At 51.8% G+C, this 16,746-nt stretch overlaps 1 protein-coding gene across 2 annotated transcripts; it reads right to left on the bottom strand.

The window, feature by feature from the left end:
- Positions 1-1,199: 1,199 nt before the first annotated feature.
- Positions 1,200-16,214, bottom strand: LOC117413873 (protein argonaute-4). 2 transcript variants are annotated; one of them, XM_059020037.1, is made up of 18 exons: positions 15,981-16,214; positions 11,979-12,153; positions 10,904-11,024; positions 10,400-10,578; positions 10,061-10,197; positions 9,671-9,805; positions 9,200-9,287; positions 8,930-9,077; positions 8,724-8,843; positions 7,524-7,685; positions 6,816-6,949; positions 6,114-6,298; positions 5,663-5,822; positions 4,960-5,275; positions 4,552-4,686; positions 4,290-4,391; positions 3,839-4,038; positions 1,200-2,970 (listed from the first exon to the last, which is right to left on the bottom strand). In XM_059020037.1, exons 1-18 carry the CDS (start codon positions 15,997-15,999, stop codon positions 2,862-2,864), a joined length of 2,625 nt encoding a protein of 874 aa, XP_058876020.1. In that variant the 5' UTR covers positions 16,000-16,214; the 3' UTR covers positions 1,200-2,861. The 2 variants fall into 2 exon arrangements, with proteins under 2 accessions (XP_058876020.1, XP_058876021.1); XM_059020038.1 differs by having other exon boundaries at positions 7,557-7,685.
- Between the last annotated feature and the right edge of the window lie 532 nt (positions 16,215-16,746).

Below are 16,746 nucleotides of genomic sequence, written 5' to 3'. Positions count from 1 at the left end.
GCAGTCAGAGGCTTCCCCCCGCGCAGGGCTCTGCAGTCAGAGGCTCCCCCCGCGCAGGGCTCTGCAGTCAGAGGCTTCCCCCGCGCAGGGCTCTGCAGTCAGAGGCTTCCCCCGCGCAGGGCTCTGTCAAGGGTTTCAGATTCGGTGCCAGCCACAAAGAAACAGGAAGGAACACAGGCAGAAACTGGAGCCACTGCTCCACAAGAAGCTACCCAGCGTACGTTTAATAGAAAATAAGCCCAGCGTCACAGAGTGCGTCTGAAGTACCTCGTTTGGCTCTGGTAAAAGGCTGGCTTTTCCACAGTGAATAGCTTCCCGTTGCTGGCTCCTGGATCTGCCCTTTGTGCTGCACCTTGCATCACTGAACTGCAGCACCTTCTCATATTGCTCGGCTACAACAGTTGTGAACTACAAACAAACATTTACAAAGTGAGATTAAAACTTATTACGTAACAAAATGGTGGCATGCGAGAGCAGAGAGTTTGTTCTGAAAAGCCTACAAGCTACTCCTACAAAATGCACATTTCCCACTGATTGATACGAGCAAAACAAGCAACTGCAGCACAAAACCCAAGAGTCCTTTAAACAGCCACTCCCAAGAGAAGAATTATAGCTTCATTATTTTACTTTAATATTGCTTCGCAACGATAAAAATCTGTAAAACTGGAAAAGTTGTATTGCCCACAATGGACCCCCCCCCCCCCTCCATTCTATCGCTACTTTCAGCTTCATTGAGTATTGCAGTTTTCAAATCAGGAGAATTCTCTGCTGCTGAATTTACTTGTACTAACCAACTTTATCCACAAGGTGTCGCTGTTACACCATTTTCTGCCGGTTTTAAACGACCCTTTAGAGCACTGCATTTTCAAACAGCTCTCCACAAAAGAAGAGAGAAATGGATGCAAATTCAGCAGCACTTTCCTATTTAAATAGATCATCCTTTACTGAAATCACTCTCAATTATCCACAATCCTCCTTATTGCATGTATATCCCCACCAGAGCCTCTGTGACTCTCCTGCGTGCGCGAGCACACGCGCACACACACACACACACACACACACACGCACGCACAGGTCCAGTTCAAACCCGCAGCTTCACACACGGTTTATTATCCAGTGGTTGAATATGAAGTCGCTCCTGTTAAAAGCATGCAGCTGCGTCGCTCAGTAACTGCTGCTGCTGTGGGGCAGTGCTTAGCTTTTTTTTTTTTTTTTTTTTTACTGGATGTTATAATAATTTCAAACACACCACAGACACACATACTGTGTATATACATATATTTGATATAAATACTATACATTGTCTCAAATTAAAGAACTCGTTGCCCCTAACCTGCAGATTGTCCTTGCCCCCTAGTCTAAGCCCTCGGTTTGAATGCTGCAGCCCCAGCCCGTGTTCTAGTCCTCTCTGCTCTCTCCATGCCTCTCCCTGGCCTGCGAGCCCCTCCGCTGAAGAGGGCTGAGCTCTCAACAGCAGCTCTGGCTACTCCATCACTCGCTCACACACACACGACAGCAGCCTGGCCCGTCAGTTCTAGTGAAGTCCGAAGAGATTTGGGGTATTTTACTTCAAAGATGGAGAAGCTAAATTGTATTATTAGCCCCAGAGTGCTTCTCCTCAATGCCCTGTGTTACAGATGTCATGAACAGACTAAACAACAAACATCAAACTAATGAAAGAGTTCAACTGTGAAGCTCCTGCAATGAAGAGGCAATCTCCTGTAAGAAACAGCGATTACAAAGCTGGAGAATGAGGCTGGGAGACAATCCACCAGCCAACTGAAAATCATAAGATACAGTCCTGGGGCAGACAGGACTCGAGTCCCTCACCCAAACCCAAACCCAAACCCAAACGCTCACCTCACCCCTCACCCTCACTCTGACCCTATCCCTCACCAGCCAAGCTGCACAATCCATCAGACAACTGAAATCACATTAAAAGCCTGACTGTATAAATGAGTAATCCGCTCGGGAGGATGAAGCCAGAGTGCCGTTGGGATGCTGAAAAGCTGCGTCTGCACAGTCTATATGGCTGCTATATGGACCTGCCATATTTTTGGCTGACCTGAGAACAGAGAAAGTGCCCCCAATCCACCCCAAATGAAAGAATGCCAAGGGCTCGGGTACGAGGGCAGAACAGAGACACTGCTACACACAACGCTGGCTTCAAGAAGCCTGGAAAAATTGTCTTAGTTATAAAAGAAAGAGAAAACACATGAGGCATTTACAGCAGTTCAATTCCTTACGTTTCCCTTTACGATTCTGTAGCCTGTCCTGCAACAGACGTAATAACATGTCTATACTCAAAACACACACGCACGCACACGCACACGCACGCACACGCACGCGATCACTCACACAACAACATGGGAGAGAAAGGGAAGGGAAACTCGCACCAAGGACACCTCGTTTACAAACACAAAGAAAGGGAAGAGTTCAAAGACATTTTAAAAATGCAGAGACTTGAAATACGCAACGACGACATTAAAAACATTTCATGCAAACCCTTGTTTAAAATCTCAGGACCCGGGGGTCCGTCACGCCTTGAGGTAAAAATATAAACTCCTGGTAGCGGTGAAGAGAAAGTCCGTCCTGTCTAGTGCTTCCGATCGGAGATCAGTGTCCAGTAAAGATCCAGTGGCTCAGTGTGTGCCCGTGCATTAGAACCTGGCTCTCAGTGCGGCCGCAGTGGAATCCTGGGATTGCTGGTAGGAAGCGGTCTGTAAAAAAATTTAAAAATATGGCCCGGCCCGCTTGAACTGGACAGGGGGCCCAGGTCTGCTGGCGTCAGAACTGCTGTGGTGTGCTGGAGAGCTAGAGAGACAGCGCCGTCTGCTGGCCGGAGGGCTGAGCTGCAGGTCTCAGGCGAAGTACATGGTGTGCTGGGTGTCGTAGTGAATCTGCACAGCCTTCGCCAGGGCCAGGGGGTCCCGGCCATTACTCTGTCCAGAAACATGACTGCCTTCGGCACTGCAAACGAGACAAAGAGGGGTCACACCGAGCACCAACAAACAGGGGGTCACACCAAGCACCAACAAAACAGGGGGTCACACCGAGCACCAACAAACAGGGGGTCACACCGAGCACCAACAAAACAGGGGGTCACACCGAGCACCAACAAACAGGGGGTCACACTGAGCACCAACAAACAGGGGGTCACACCGAGCACCAACAAACAGGGGGTCACACCGAGCACCAACAAACAGGGGGTCACACCAAGCACCAACAAACAGGGGGTCACACCGAGCACCAACAAACAGGGGGTCACACCGAGCACCAACAAACAGGGGGTCACACTGAGCACCAACAAACAGGGGGTCACACCGAGCACCAACAAACAGGGGGGTCACACCGAGCACCAACAAAACAGGGGGTCACACCGAGCACCAACAAACAGGGGGTCACACCGAGCACCAACAAAACAGGGGGTCACACCGAGCACCAACAAACAGGGGGTCACACCGAGCACCAACAAACAGGGGGTCACACGAGCACCAACAAACAGGGGGTCACACCGAGCACCAACAAACAGGGGGTCACACCGAGCACCAACAAACAGGGGGTCACACCGAGCACCAACAAAACAGGGGGTCACACCGAGCACCAACAAACAGGGGGTCACACCGAGCACCAACAAACAGGGGGTCACACTGAGCACCAACAAAACAGGGGGTCACACCGAGCACCAACAAAACAGGGGGGTCACACCAAGCACCAACAAAACAGGGGGTCACACCGAGCACCAACAAAACAGGGGGTCACACTGCACGGGGGTATTTCAATGCTGAGGACAGTGACTGGACAGACCCAGTGCCCCACCTCCCTCCCCGGCTCTCACCTGTCGTGGTCCTTGTCCACCAGGTGGTACCGCGCTCGGAACGCCACCAGCCGCGCGTAGTAAGCGGGCGCGGGGATGGAGACGGAGCGGGTGCAGCGCACGTACGTGTGGCACAGCTGGTAGGTGAGGAGCTGCAGCTCGTCCGCAGTGAAGCAGTTGTCATCCCACAACACGTGGTAGTGAGAGGGGCGGCTGGTGCCCTGAGAGGAGAGACACGATACAGGGAGTTCAGCTCCACACCAGGTCAGTCACTGGCTGTGCTCAACAGGTGTGACAAACAAGGCAAAGGTGGGCTTGTCTGTGCAGGGTGGCCTTCGTCACGGAGAGTACCAGAGTTACTCTCCGAGGCACGTCGCCGTTACACAAGTCCAAGACAGATGTTCTGCTAACGAAGTACGAAAAGGTTTTAAGCCTTGGGAACGACCCCCATCCCTCTCCCCCAGCCCCCTACCTGAATCCCAGCGTGGCTGCACAAGTAGAAGTCAAACTCAGATGGGTGGGTGATAGTGCTGTCCACTGTGGTGCCAGCGGGAACGTTCCCACTCTTCCCAACCTGAATAGAGATGAGAATGAGAAACTGGAGACCAGGACCTCCGACACACCACCTCCCCACCCCCACACACACACAACCCCACCCCCACACACCCCCCACAACCACCCCCGCACACACCCCACACACCCCCACACAGAGTCAGCCCTGTCCACAGTCTCACCCTCTCGCTCTTGTCACTGCAGAACAGCCGGGTGTGGTGGCGTTTCTGCACCACGATGTAGGTGATGCCAGGCCGGTAGTCCTCCTCCAGGCTGATGCAGGCTTTCCGAATGGCAATCAGCTCCGGCCAGGCCACCTACACAGGCACACGGAGCACCGAGAGAGAGAAGCGTCTTTTTAAACACACACCCGGTTTAAAGTGTGGCCTTTTAACACAAGTAGTGCATTAATGAGGATTCTTGGAGCAGCAAAGCGAAGCACAGCATCACAAGCCCAAGAAGACAGGAAGACTAGAGCGTGAACAGATGGGAGCTTGAATGGTTTCTCCAAATAATCAACGTGTTTAGACTGTCTAAACATGTACACATTCTCAGAAACACGCGCCCCTCAGCCCTCGCCCCCTGCACACCTGTTTCATCTGCCCCTCGGACACTCCCCCACGGTAGTAGATGATCCTGGTGGGTTTGAAGCGGGTCGACTTGTAGAACTGGATGAGCAGCTCCCGCACCATGTTGGTGAGATCCTGGATCACCTCCTGGCTGAAGAGCTGGTCCTGGGACAGGTCCTGCCGTGACGTCTGCACCCTCACCGTGGCGCAGTAGCGGCTGGGGTGCCCGTCCATGCTGCCCACCACCGCTGCGATCGAGGGCTTCTTCCCGTCGCCAGCAGGGGGGTGCGTGACGTCCGCCCCCAGGAAGATCACGGGCTGCTGGAACACAGAGGGGCTGCGGAGAGGGAGGGAGAGGAAGATCAGCACAGCCAGGAGGATCACACAGGGAGGGGAGAGTTACAAATCAGGGACAGCTGGAACCCTGCCACCCACCCATACAATACAGGGATGGAAAGAAGAGTCCCACTGCACAGCAGTTTGATCCATTCCTGGTTTTACTAGGAGTTTAATAACTCGCCTGAGCTTGTTACCTCTACACACTGGCTACTCAAGCTGGTAGCAGTAAAACCTGGAATGGATCTTCTTTCCATCCCTGTGATACTGCAGGAGTCAGCTTAGGGCTTGAATCTACAGCCCTCACACCCACAGAGAAAGCCCACCATGCAAAATCCATTTCCTGTCTCCTATCAGTTTGCCTGATCATTCTTGGTGGGATGCTCACCGCTGGTGCGGGACCAGGACGTTGTTAATGCCCCCCAGCTTGGCGTTGATTTTCAGGCAGAGGTTGGAGAGGGTCTGGGGGGAGGTCTTCACCACATTCTTCACCTGAACACACTGAGTGGCCATTCCCAGGAGAGTGTCTCCCACACGCTTCACCTCCGCTGAGGGGACACAGAGAGCGAGAGTGAAAAAGCACAGCCAAGAGCACCTTCTAGAGCACAAGAAAGATCACTGTAGGGATGGGAGTAAGACCCATTGCATAGCAGTTTAATCCATTCCTGGTTTTACTGGGAGTTTAATAAGACAACTGAGCTTGTTAAATCAAGCGTACATTAAAACCTGGAACGGGTGAAGCTGCTATGCAATAGGAGTCTTATTTCCATCCCTGTTACTGGATATAGAAACCAGTTTTTAAAAACACCACCTCTCTCTCTCTCTCCCTCCTCACATACCGTAGACTGGAGTCTTTCCAGGCAGGATCACCACGATCAGCTGCAGGCCCACGTAGGACATCTTTAAGTGCTTGAACATGGGCTCCACGCTGTCAGCACCCTGCGCATATTTACAGAAGCAGGGCTGGCCCTGGATAGGCATCCCCGCGTCCTTGGAGATCTTGCGCAGCTGGTCAGTGAAGCTCCTGAGAGGGGAAAGAAATCAGTCAAACAACCTCCTCACAACAGCCCCTCGGCCCCCAGGAGCACCAGCGATCCGAGCAAACGAGAGAAACGCAGCGATTGGGGAGGAAACTCCGGGGCGTGTGAGCGACACGATGCATTTACAGGATCACACGAGAGGGCTTTTAGGATCCTGTCTATCTACACATTCAGTAGATCACAAGCTAATTGATGGAAAGGATTCTGTGCATGTTAGAGACACTCTGGCCCCGAGCCTGCCTTGCAGAGAGTCTGTTGCCTGGCCCTGTGGAAGAGGCGTCAGGAAGTAACCCCCGGGCCGAGAGGAGAGGCAAAAATCAACACACACAAGGAGGGCATTGCCATTGGCAAGAGAAGCGTCTTTCAGAACTACAATTCATTTCAACTTTGAGAAAGTGGGGCCAAGTTCAGAAACGTCAGCAATGCTAGCTTCGGACCTGGGGGGCGGGGCGCTGCAGAACTGGATCAGTTACTCGGCAGGCGCGTCGGACCGGCACTTACTTGAGCAGGTCTTCTCTGCACTGTTTCTGCGGCGCGAAGCAGGCCACAGCCCACACCTTGATCTCGATGCCAGCGTAGAACTGCTTCCCCCGCATGTCCCACACGCCCTGGTTTGGTGTGGCCACCGTTTTATTCTGAGGAACAAGAGTCACTCTCTTTTTAGTGCCCCTCCCTATTAAAGGGAGACAAACATTCACCCCCCATAACCCCTTAATGCAGACAACCCCACAATACTGAGATCAGTCAGCTGAACACACATTCTAAACACACCCACCAGCCCCGCCCTCACAGTCCCACCCACCACAGCCCCTCCCAGTCCCTCCCTCCATCCCACCCACACACACCCCCATCCAGCCACACACTCCCAGTCTTTCCATGCCTCTCCACCCTGCCTCAGTATCACATTGCAAGAAACAAGACTCCCATTACACAGCGAAGCCAGTTTAACAGAACACACTTGAGCTTGTTACGTGTACACTGTGACAACTCAAGCTCCCAGTAAAACCTAGAATGGGTGAAACTGCTATGCAGCAGGAGTCTTATTTCCATCCCCGCGTTGGCACAATCCCAGACCCATCACAATCCCAGTACAAAGACATCCACAATCCCAGTCCATACTAGTTCCCGCAGCCTGCCCCACACACACTCCCAGTCACAGCACAAACCCAATCCCCGTCCTCACCCTGCACAGTATCTTCCAGTACTCACCCTGCCACAGTCCCTCCCAGTCTCTGTACTCACCCGGCCCCCGTACTGCAGCATGGGCGCTGGGAGGACCCGCCCTGTCACCTCGGTCATGTCGTTGTGGACCACGATGCCGAACTCTTTCAGGTAGGGGTCTGGCCCGCCCACCATGCTGTTACTCTTCACCTGCGGAGGAGAGCGAAGGAGCAAAAACTGTTGAGAGGAGAGAACCTAATCCTGTCACTAAAGCAGTACTGTGACACTGTTAAACACCGAGAGAGAGAACCTAGTCCTGTCAATAAAGCAGTACTGTGACACTGTTAAACACTGAGAGAGAGAACCTAGTCCTGTCACTAAAGCAGTACTGTGACACTGTTAAACACTGAGAGAGAGAACCTAGTCCTGTCAATAAAGCAGTACTGTGACACTGTTAAACACTGAGAGAGAGAACCTAGTCCTGTCACTAAAGCAGTACTATGACACTGTTAAACACAGAGAGAGAACCTAGTCCTGTCACTAAAGCAGTACTGTGACACTGTTAAACACAGAGAGAGAGAACCTAGTCCTGTCAATAAAGCAGTACTGTGACACTGTTAAACACTGAGAGAGAGAACCTAGTCCTGTCACTAAAGCAGTACTATGACACTGTTAAACACAGAGAGAGAACCTAGTCCTGTCACTAAAGCAGTACTATGACACTGTTAAACACAGAGAGAGAACCTAGTCCTGTCACTAAAGCAGTACTGTGACACTGTTAAACACTGAGAGAGAGAACCTAGTCCTGTCACTAAAGCAGTACTGTGACACTGTTAAACACTGAGAGAGAGAACCTAGTCCTGTCACTAAAGCAGTACTGTGACACTGTTAAACACCGAGAGAGAGAACCTAGTCCTGTCACTAAAGCAGTACTGTGACACTGTTAAACACCGAGAGAGAGAACCTAGTCCTGTCACTAAAGCAGTACTGTGACACTGTTAAACACCGAGAGAGAACCTAGTCCTGTCACTAAAGCAGTACTATGACACTGTTAAACACAGAGAGAGAACCTAGTCCTGTCACTAAAGCAGTACTGTGACACTGTTAAACACCGAGAGAGAGAACCTAGTCCTGTCACTAAAGCAGTACTGTGACACTGTTAAACACCAAGAGAGAGAACCTAGTCCTGTCAATAAAGCAGTGCATTGTTAAACACTGTTGCTGCTGTTCTGTGTGTCAGACACTCACCAGCCTGCTGATCTCCTCCTGCCTGTCGGGTGCTGAACGCGCGGTCGCTTTGATCATGGTGGAAGTCTGATTATCCGTCAGTTTCTTGATACAGCGCTGCCCCGCTACGATGTTACACACCTGCAGGGTACAAGAGAATCAGTTCCCCTCCTCGGCCCGGGCTGCTTCCCTTCAGGGCTACGCAATGACCTGTCTGTCTGTCTTACCTCCAGGGGCAGGTAGGTGTGCTTCTGCTCCTGGCCCACCTGCAGGCAGGGCAGGTGCGGGTACTTGAGCTGCAGGCTGTACTTCTGTTTGAAGTACTGAGCCACCGTGCACTCCATTGCCTGGCCGTTCTCCAGCTGCAAAGGGAACCTGAGGGGAGAACAGTGATAAGGGGAGAGTTGGAGACACTGCAGCGTTCACACAAGCACACTCTTCACGACAGAGTCTTGCTGTTCAGTTGAGGATTTGCAGCAGGTACAGAGCGCACTCACGTCTGGTGGCTGGCGGGCCGACGGGTCACGTTGCACACTCGGTATTTCCTCTTCATCTGCCCACAGTGAGTCACCTCCACCTTCAGGCCTGGGGACAGAGCAAGCAGAACAGACAGGCTAGAGAAACGGCTCGCTTCACCAGATCTACCAGCCCAGCTAGCCTGGGCTTTGTACAAGAACACCAATCAGAAACATACAAAAACAAACAGGACTTCTCTAATTCAGAGACTAGCGTCAGCCGTTTAAAACACCAACAAGCAGCTGCGCTCCTTGTAATGGGACGTTTGTGAACTCAGCTGCACAGCTTAGCCAGGTTGCAGTCCTTACTAACACTTGTTTTTACACATTACTGACTCATGTTTCTAAGGCCAGTGCAGGTGCTTTGATTGGCCAGGAGGGATTTGAAAGTAGCAGCGCCTGTCCCTGAAGCAGCTCTGACAGCGCACAGGGATCCCAGCCCGGCACGCTCACCTCTGATCTCTTTAGTGAACTTGACGCGCTGAGAGTCGGTCAGTGGCTTGGTCTGCTCGTTGATGTTCTGAATATCCAGCACTTCACACATGAACTCGATGACGGGCTGGGCGCGGTAGAAAGCCGTCGCCGACACTGAAACACAAAGAAAGGAGAGCAGCGTTCACACCAGCTAGAAAAAGCAGCTGGAGCGAAGCGGTTTTCTGAACACGGGGGGCGAGCTCTTTACAGAACAACCAAACACGCAAAAACCACAAACCAAGCTAAACCTGAGCACAAGCAGCATCAGAGGCTTTAGGAAGTTAGGAGCTGGCACCCTACTCGGTGAATCTCATTAAAGAAATGCCTCCCGACTGTCATCTGTTCTTTGAACGGGAGCGATCTGCTTACCGTCGATGTTCAGCATCATATTCCACATGGCGGGCCGCACGGACTGGTGGAACCCAAACCACACCTCCCTGCCCCCGCCCAGCGGGTGATAGTACCCCTCGGGAGGGGAGAAGAAGGAGCGCCCCACTGGAGTGTACCTGCGAGGGGGAGAGACATTAAAACAATGCATTCAAGAACCATGGAGAGTCCCACCCTGGGAGCCAGCAGCTCAGAGACAGAGGTGCAAAGGGAGGAGTCAGTGATGGGCTTACAGCCTGGCTTACTGGGAGCAGGAGCCGTGGTGCTGGACTGGCAGTACAGACCGGGATACAGGGTTAGTGGTTCATACTGGGAGTTTACCTCATGGACGGCAGGTGTCTGGTGATGACGTCGAGGGCCTGCACAGAGTCCTCCGGGACCTCAAGGTTCCCCGACAGTGCCTCCAGCAACATCTGCAGGCTCACTACTGACACCCACTGGATCGACACCTTGAAGGTCTGATCCTTCCCCTCGCCAGGAAGGGTCACCTCCAGATCAACCTGGAAGCAGCAAGCACAGCCATCAGCCCAGCTCCCATCCCCAATTCAGCTCCATCACAGGAACTCGAATTTACATTCCAGACACAATTGTTGTGATTGTTCAACTGTTTTCATTTGAAGACAATTGAATTGGCCAACGGTGTTTTCAATTGAAGTCACGTGTTGCCACTGTGAGAAGCTCATTTTAACAGAATACTGCCCACGGAGATTTTGACCAACGACGGCTTGGAATGGATTGAAAAAAATGAATTGGAATTGACCGCAGCCCGGGCCTCTCCCATCAATAGGGCTACATGTTGTTTTTAATATTTGAACCCGTGCTCACCCTGTCCCGGCCGATAGGCAGCGGCTGTGCCGTGTACATGTTCTTCTTCCCGTCGTACCCGGGCTGAGTGTCTCCGAAAATCTGCATCTTGAAGTGCCGCACCATGGTGTCCACCACCTCCCTGAAACAGACAGGACCCTCAATACAATCCACAGCAACACAGGGGTCTGTGAGGACACAGCCAAGTCAGCTCCTCACCCCAGCCAGCCCCTTCCTCCCACAACCCAGCCAGCCCCTCCCTCCCACAACCCAGCCCCTCCCTCCCACAACCCAGCCAGCCCCTCCCTCCCACAACCCAGCCAGCCCCTCCCTCCCACAACCCAGCCAGCCCCTCCCTCCCACAACCCAGCCAGCCCCTCCCTCCCACAACCCAGCCCCTCCCCCCCACAACCCAGCCAACCCCTCCCCCCCACAACCCAGCCAGCCCCTCCCTCCCACAACCCAGCCAGCCCCTCCCTCCCACAACCCAGCCAACCCCTCCCTCCCACAACCCAGCCCCTCCCTCCCACAACCCAGCCAGCCCCTCCCTCCCACAACCCAGCCAACCCCTCCCTCCCACAACCCAGCCAGCCCCTCCCTCCCACAACCCAGCCAACCCCTCCCTCCCACAACCCAGCCCCTCCCCCCCACAACCCAGCCAACCCCTCCCCCCCACAACCCAGCCAACCCCTCCCCCCCACAACCCAGCCAAGCCAGCCCCTCCCTCAGCCAAGCCAGCCCCTCCCTCAGCCAAGTCAGCCCCTCCCTCAGCCAAGACAGCCCCTCCCTCCCACAGCCAAGCCAGCCCCTCACCCCAGCCAGCCCCTCCCTCCCACAACCCTGTGTAATTTACTAATAGGGGGTCAAGGGAGAGACTATTCAGGGAAACACAACTCCTGTTGCACAGCAGTTTGACCCATTCCTGGTTTCACTATGAGTTTAATAAGAGACACCCGAGCCTGTTACCCACACACACTGTGGCTAATCAAGACTGGGTGCAGCAAGGCCAGTGAGAGTCTGAAGCCATGCCACAGGGCTGAGTGTTACTCCAGTGCAAGCTGGCGATCCTAGATCTGTGTTTGTGTCCTGGGCTGACCTGTTGACCCGGCGCGGCCTCTTCTCCGGCTTGATGTCCACCTCATAGTGATAGACGTCGATCTTCGGGATCTGCACCTGGAAGTGATTGGCCAGCAGGCGGATCGGCTTCCCAACCGTACCCAATCCGGGCCTGCGGGGCGGCTGGAACAGGGAGCTGGGGGCGGGAGGGGGTCCTGCGCGAGGGAGAGGGAGAGGGAGAGGTGGTCAGGAACCATGACAAGAGTTACAAATAACACAGGCCAGCAATCCTGATCAGGGGACAATACTGCTTCACTGGATTTCAGCCCAAGCAGGAGCTCTGCTTTAAAACTGCACTCCCACTCTCTCTTTGTCAGGAACAGGAAGAGGCCCCCAATACACAACACAAAGACTGGAGAGGAGGGGGAGCTGGTCTAATTACTGAGAACAATAAAATGCCAGCATACACAATTAACACAAAACAAAGGCTGGGTGCGTCTGTGCTGAGAGAACGAGACAGGGGAGCAAATCTGTGTGTGAACTTCCAAGGATTACTGGGGAACGCAGGGGCCAGACAGACAGACAGACAGGGAGCACAAAGGAGCACAGTCCCAATTCTGTCCTGGCTAAACTAAAGCAGTGCCATCCAATCCCAATCCCTCACAGCATGAAGAAGTCACTGAACAGACCGCTCTGAAGCGACCGCACTCCTCACAGCATGAAGTCACTGAACAGACCGCTCTGAAGCGACCGCACTCCTCACAGCATGAAGTCACTGAACAGACCGCTCTGAAGCGACCGCACTCCACACAGCATGAAGTCAATGAACAGACCGCTCTGAAGTGACCGCACTCCTCACAGCATGAAGTCACTGAACAGACCGCTCTGAAGCGACCGCACTCCTCACAGCATGAAGTCACTGAACAGACCGCTCTGAAGCGACCGCACTCCTCACAGCATGAAGAAGTCACTGAACAGACCGCTCTGAAGCGACCGCACTCCTCACAGCATGAAGAAGTCACTGAACAGACCGCTCTGAAGCGACCGCACTCCTCACAGCATGAAGTCACTGAACAGACCCCTCTGAAGCGACCGCACTCCTCACAGCATGAAGTCACAGCTTGGTTTCTGTTGTTCACTAAGCTAGGAGGGAGGAACGGTTTAATTAGCAAACACCTGATAATTTATATAATAGACTTCATTGAGGGGAGCTCTGAACCCCAGGACTGGGTGCAGCAGCAGCAGCAGGGCTGGTGTGAGTTTGTAACCCTGTATCCACATGTTCTAATGGAGACTCACTGCCTCACTGTGTTTAAAGCAGGCGGTCAGTCACTGGCTGTGCCTCGGGTGCAGAGAGAGCCGGGCAAGCCAGGTTTAAAAATAACCCTCAGACTCCAGCTGCCGTGACAGGGCTGAGCTGGGCAGGGGGCGGCCATTCGACTCCCTGTGAGGAACAACTGGCACAGACCAAACCAGCACTGAAAACCAGGAGCTGCCTATACAAAAACTGACAGCTTAACTAGACCCCTTACAGCCTACATCACAGCTTCTACAAAAACTGACATCAACTAGACCCCTTACAACCTCCATCACAGCTTCTACAAAAACTGACATCAACTAGACCCCTTACAACCTCCATCACAGCTTCTACAAAAACTGACAGCTTAACTAGACCCCTTACAACCTCCATCACAGCTTCTACAAAAACTGACAGCTTAACTAGACCCCTTAACCTCCATCACAGCTTCTACAAAAACTGACATCAACTAGACCCCTTACAACCCCCATCACAGCTTCTACAAAAACTGACATCAACTAGACCCCTTACAACCTCCATCACAGCTTCTACAAAAACTGACAGCTTTACTAGACCCCTTACAGCCTCCATCACAGCTTCTACAAAAACTGACAGCTTAACTAGACCCCTTACAGCCTACATCACAGCTTCTACAAAAACTGACATCAACTAGACCCCTTACAACCTCCATCACAGCTTCTACAAAAACTGACATCAACTAGACCCCTTACAGCCTACATCACAGCTTCTACAAAAACTGACAGCTTTACTAGACCCCTTACAGCCTCCATCACAGCTTCTACAAAAACTGACATCAACTAGACCCCTTACAACCTCCATCACAGCTTCTACAAAAACTGACATCAACTAGACCCCTTACAACCTCCATCACAGCTTCTACAAAAACTGACATCAACTAGACCCCTTACAGCCTACATCACAGCTTCTACAAAAACTGACAGCTTTACTAGACCCCTTACAGCCTCCATCACAGCTTCTACAAAAACTGACATCAACTAGACCCCTTACAACCTCCATCACAGCTTCTACAAAAACTGACATCAACTAGACCCCTTACAACCTCCATCACAGCTTCTACAAAAACTGACAGCTTTACTAGACCCCTTACAGCCTCTACAAAAACTGACATCAACTAGACCCCTTACAACCTCCATCACAGCTTCTACAAAAACTGACAGCTTTACTAGACCCCTTACAACCTCCATCACAGCTTCTACAAAAACTGACAGCTTAACTAGACCCCTTACAACCTCCATCACAGCTTCTACAAAAACTGACAGCTTAACTAGACCCCTTACAGCCTACATCACAGCTTCTACAAAAACTGACAGCTTAACTAGACCCCTTACAACCTCCATCACAGCTTCTACAAAAACTGACATCAACTAGACCCCTTACAACCTCCATCACAGCTTCTACAAAAACTGACAGCTTAACTAGACCCCTTACAACCTCCATCACAGCTTCTACAAAAACTGACATCAACTAGACCCCTTACAGCCTACATCACAGCTTCTACAAAAACTGACAGCTTAACTAGACCCCTTACAACCTCCATCACAGCTTCTACAAAAACTGACATCAACTAGACCCCTTACAACCTCCATCACAGCTTCTACAAAAACTGACAGCTTAACTAGACCCCTTACAACCTCCATCACAGCTTCTACAAAAACTGACATCAACTAGACCCCTTACAGCCTCAGACTACAGGCTTTCAAACTCACTTGAACCTAAATTTAGCACGTAAATCTAGACGCTCTGGGCTGCCTTGAGCAACATACCAATCTGGTGGGTGTTACACTCCGCAATAACTACCCCGGGGTCCGTTTGGATCGCTTTGCAGTCTGTTACCCTGCCTTCCCTTCGTGTGTGTGTGAGAGACAGAGAGCGCTGCTCATCCACCACCGTCTCTACCTAACTGTACAGAGGCGTTGTAGTATCGAGACCCGATTGAAACACAAGCATTTCGACTCCCACCCGCCTCGGATTAACAATACGGCAAGATCGGCTCCCTCCCAGCAGCAGCAGCAGCAGGACCTCCCTACCTGCTGGGACACGGCGCATACTACAAAAAAACAAACAGCAGCATTTCAAACTGAACTGCGCTTTAAAATACAAGCGAGCGCCTTTTACTTTGAAAAACATACCAATATTAATAACCACAATCATGGCCCGAGTTTGTATTTACATAGAGACACAGCGACACACACGACATACAGGAAATCGAGGCAGTGAAGCGATCCAGGAGAGCCGCAGGGCTCGGGTTAACGAGCGGGTGAAGTCGAGAGTCTGGCAAGCAAGCAACTGTACCTCCGGAAACAAACACAGATCATCGCCTTGCTTTTATCTGGAGCTCGGAGCACAGCCGTGTCGTGCGGCTGCTTGAAATGACTTTCCCGTCACCGACAAACCACTCGAGTCCCGACGGAAGAGCTTCGCTAAATGCGACGTGAATCGCCGAGGCTATGATATTTACATTCCCCTCGAAACCCTTCCCGACTCTGCCGAGCTCACCTTTCAACGGTTATATTTAGTTATACTATGTTTTTGACAGTATCTGACTTATTTATTTATGTATCTGTTTAATTAAACCTGTCACTGCTTCGACAATAAACACAAACACAGCCGCGGCCTTCGAATCCCCGCTCCCGAGTGCTCTGACTAGCCGGCGAGCGGGCACCCTCACACCGCCTCCCCCGCCCGCACAGTTCCGCTCCTTACCGGGTCCGAGCGCTTCCATGGCCGAGGGCTCGCTCTCCGTCTCTGTCCCGGCCTGGTGGCTCCGTACCGGTACTGATATTGGGGGCGGTATCGCGAAGCTGAATGCGACTAATTTAAAAGACTCGGGTTGCTCCTCTCGCTGTTTGAGTTAAAGGCGATCTGAAGCGCAGGGGAGCGCATGCGCGTTGTGAACGTCCGTGCAGCACTGCGCCTGCGCGACCGGGCGTGTCACTTGGGGAGATTTAAATTATAAATAGCGTGAGCTGGGGATTTAAAAAATAAAGAAAGAAAGAAAGAAAGAAAGAAAGAAAGAAAGAAAGAAAGAAAGATCTTTACACAAGCCGCACTGTGCTTGCTGTAAGAACCAATGCTAAAAACACAAACGGAAAACAATGCTCTGTAAAATACAGCAGGGCTCGTATTTTAAACACAAAAAAATATTTAATAGGACTACTAGAAATGGGACATATAATACAACACTCTATAGCGTTGTGTCAAAATGTCAGTGTATTCTATCTTGAGTCTGTCTTTTCTGTATCGTCCGCAGTGACACTGAAACGTGTAAAACACCGTCACTGCCACAGCAAATGAAATGTTAACTTATATCGCAGACACGGGCTCACTGCCCCCTCCCGTGGACATTTGCGGATACTACAGCCAGAGTGTAAGCTTGATATAACACGCCAGCAGAATTAATTACGTTTACAGCTGTTATCATCAGTATTATTAGTAGTATTCATTTCAATTACTAATATGTTTTATTTTA

This window comes from Acipenser ruthenus, unplaced genomic scaffold (genome assembly GCF_902713425.1).
Source record: "Acipenser ruthenus unplaced genomic scaffold, fAciRut3.2 maternal haplotype, whole genome shotgun sequence".
NCBI lineage: Eukaryota > Metazoa > Chordata > Actinopteri > Acipenseriformes > Acipenseridae > Acipenser > Acipenser ruthenus.
This window is presented reverse-complemented; position numbering and strand designations above follow the sequence as displayed.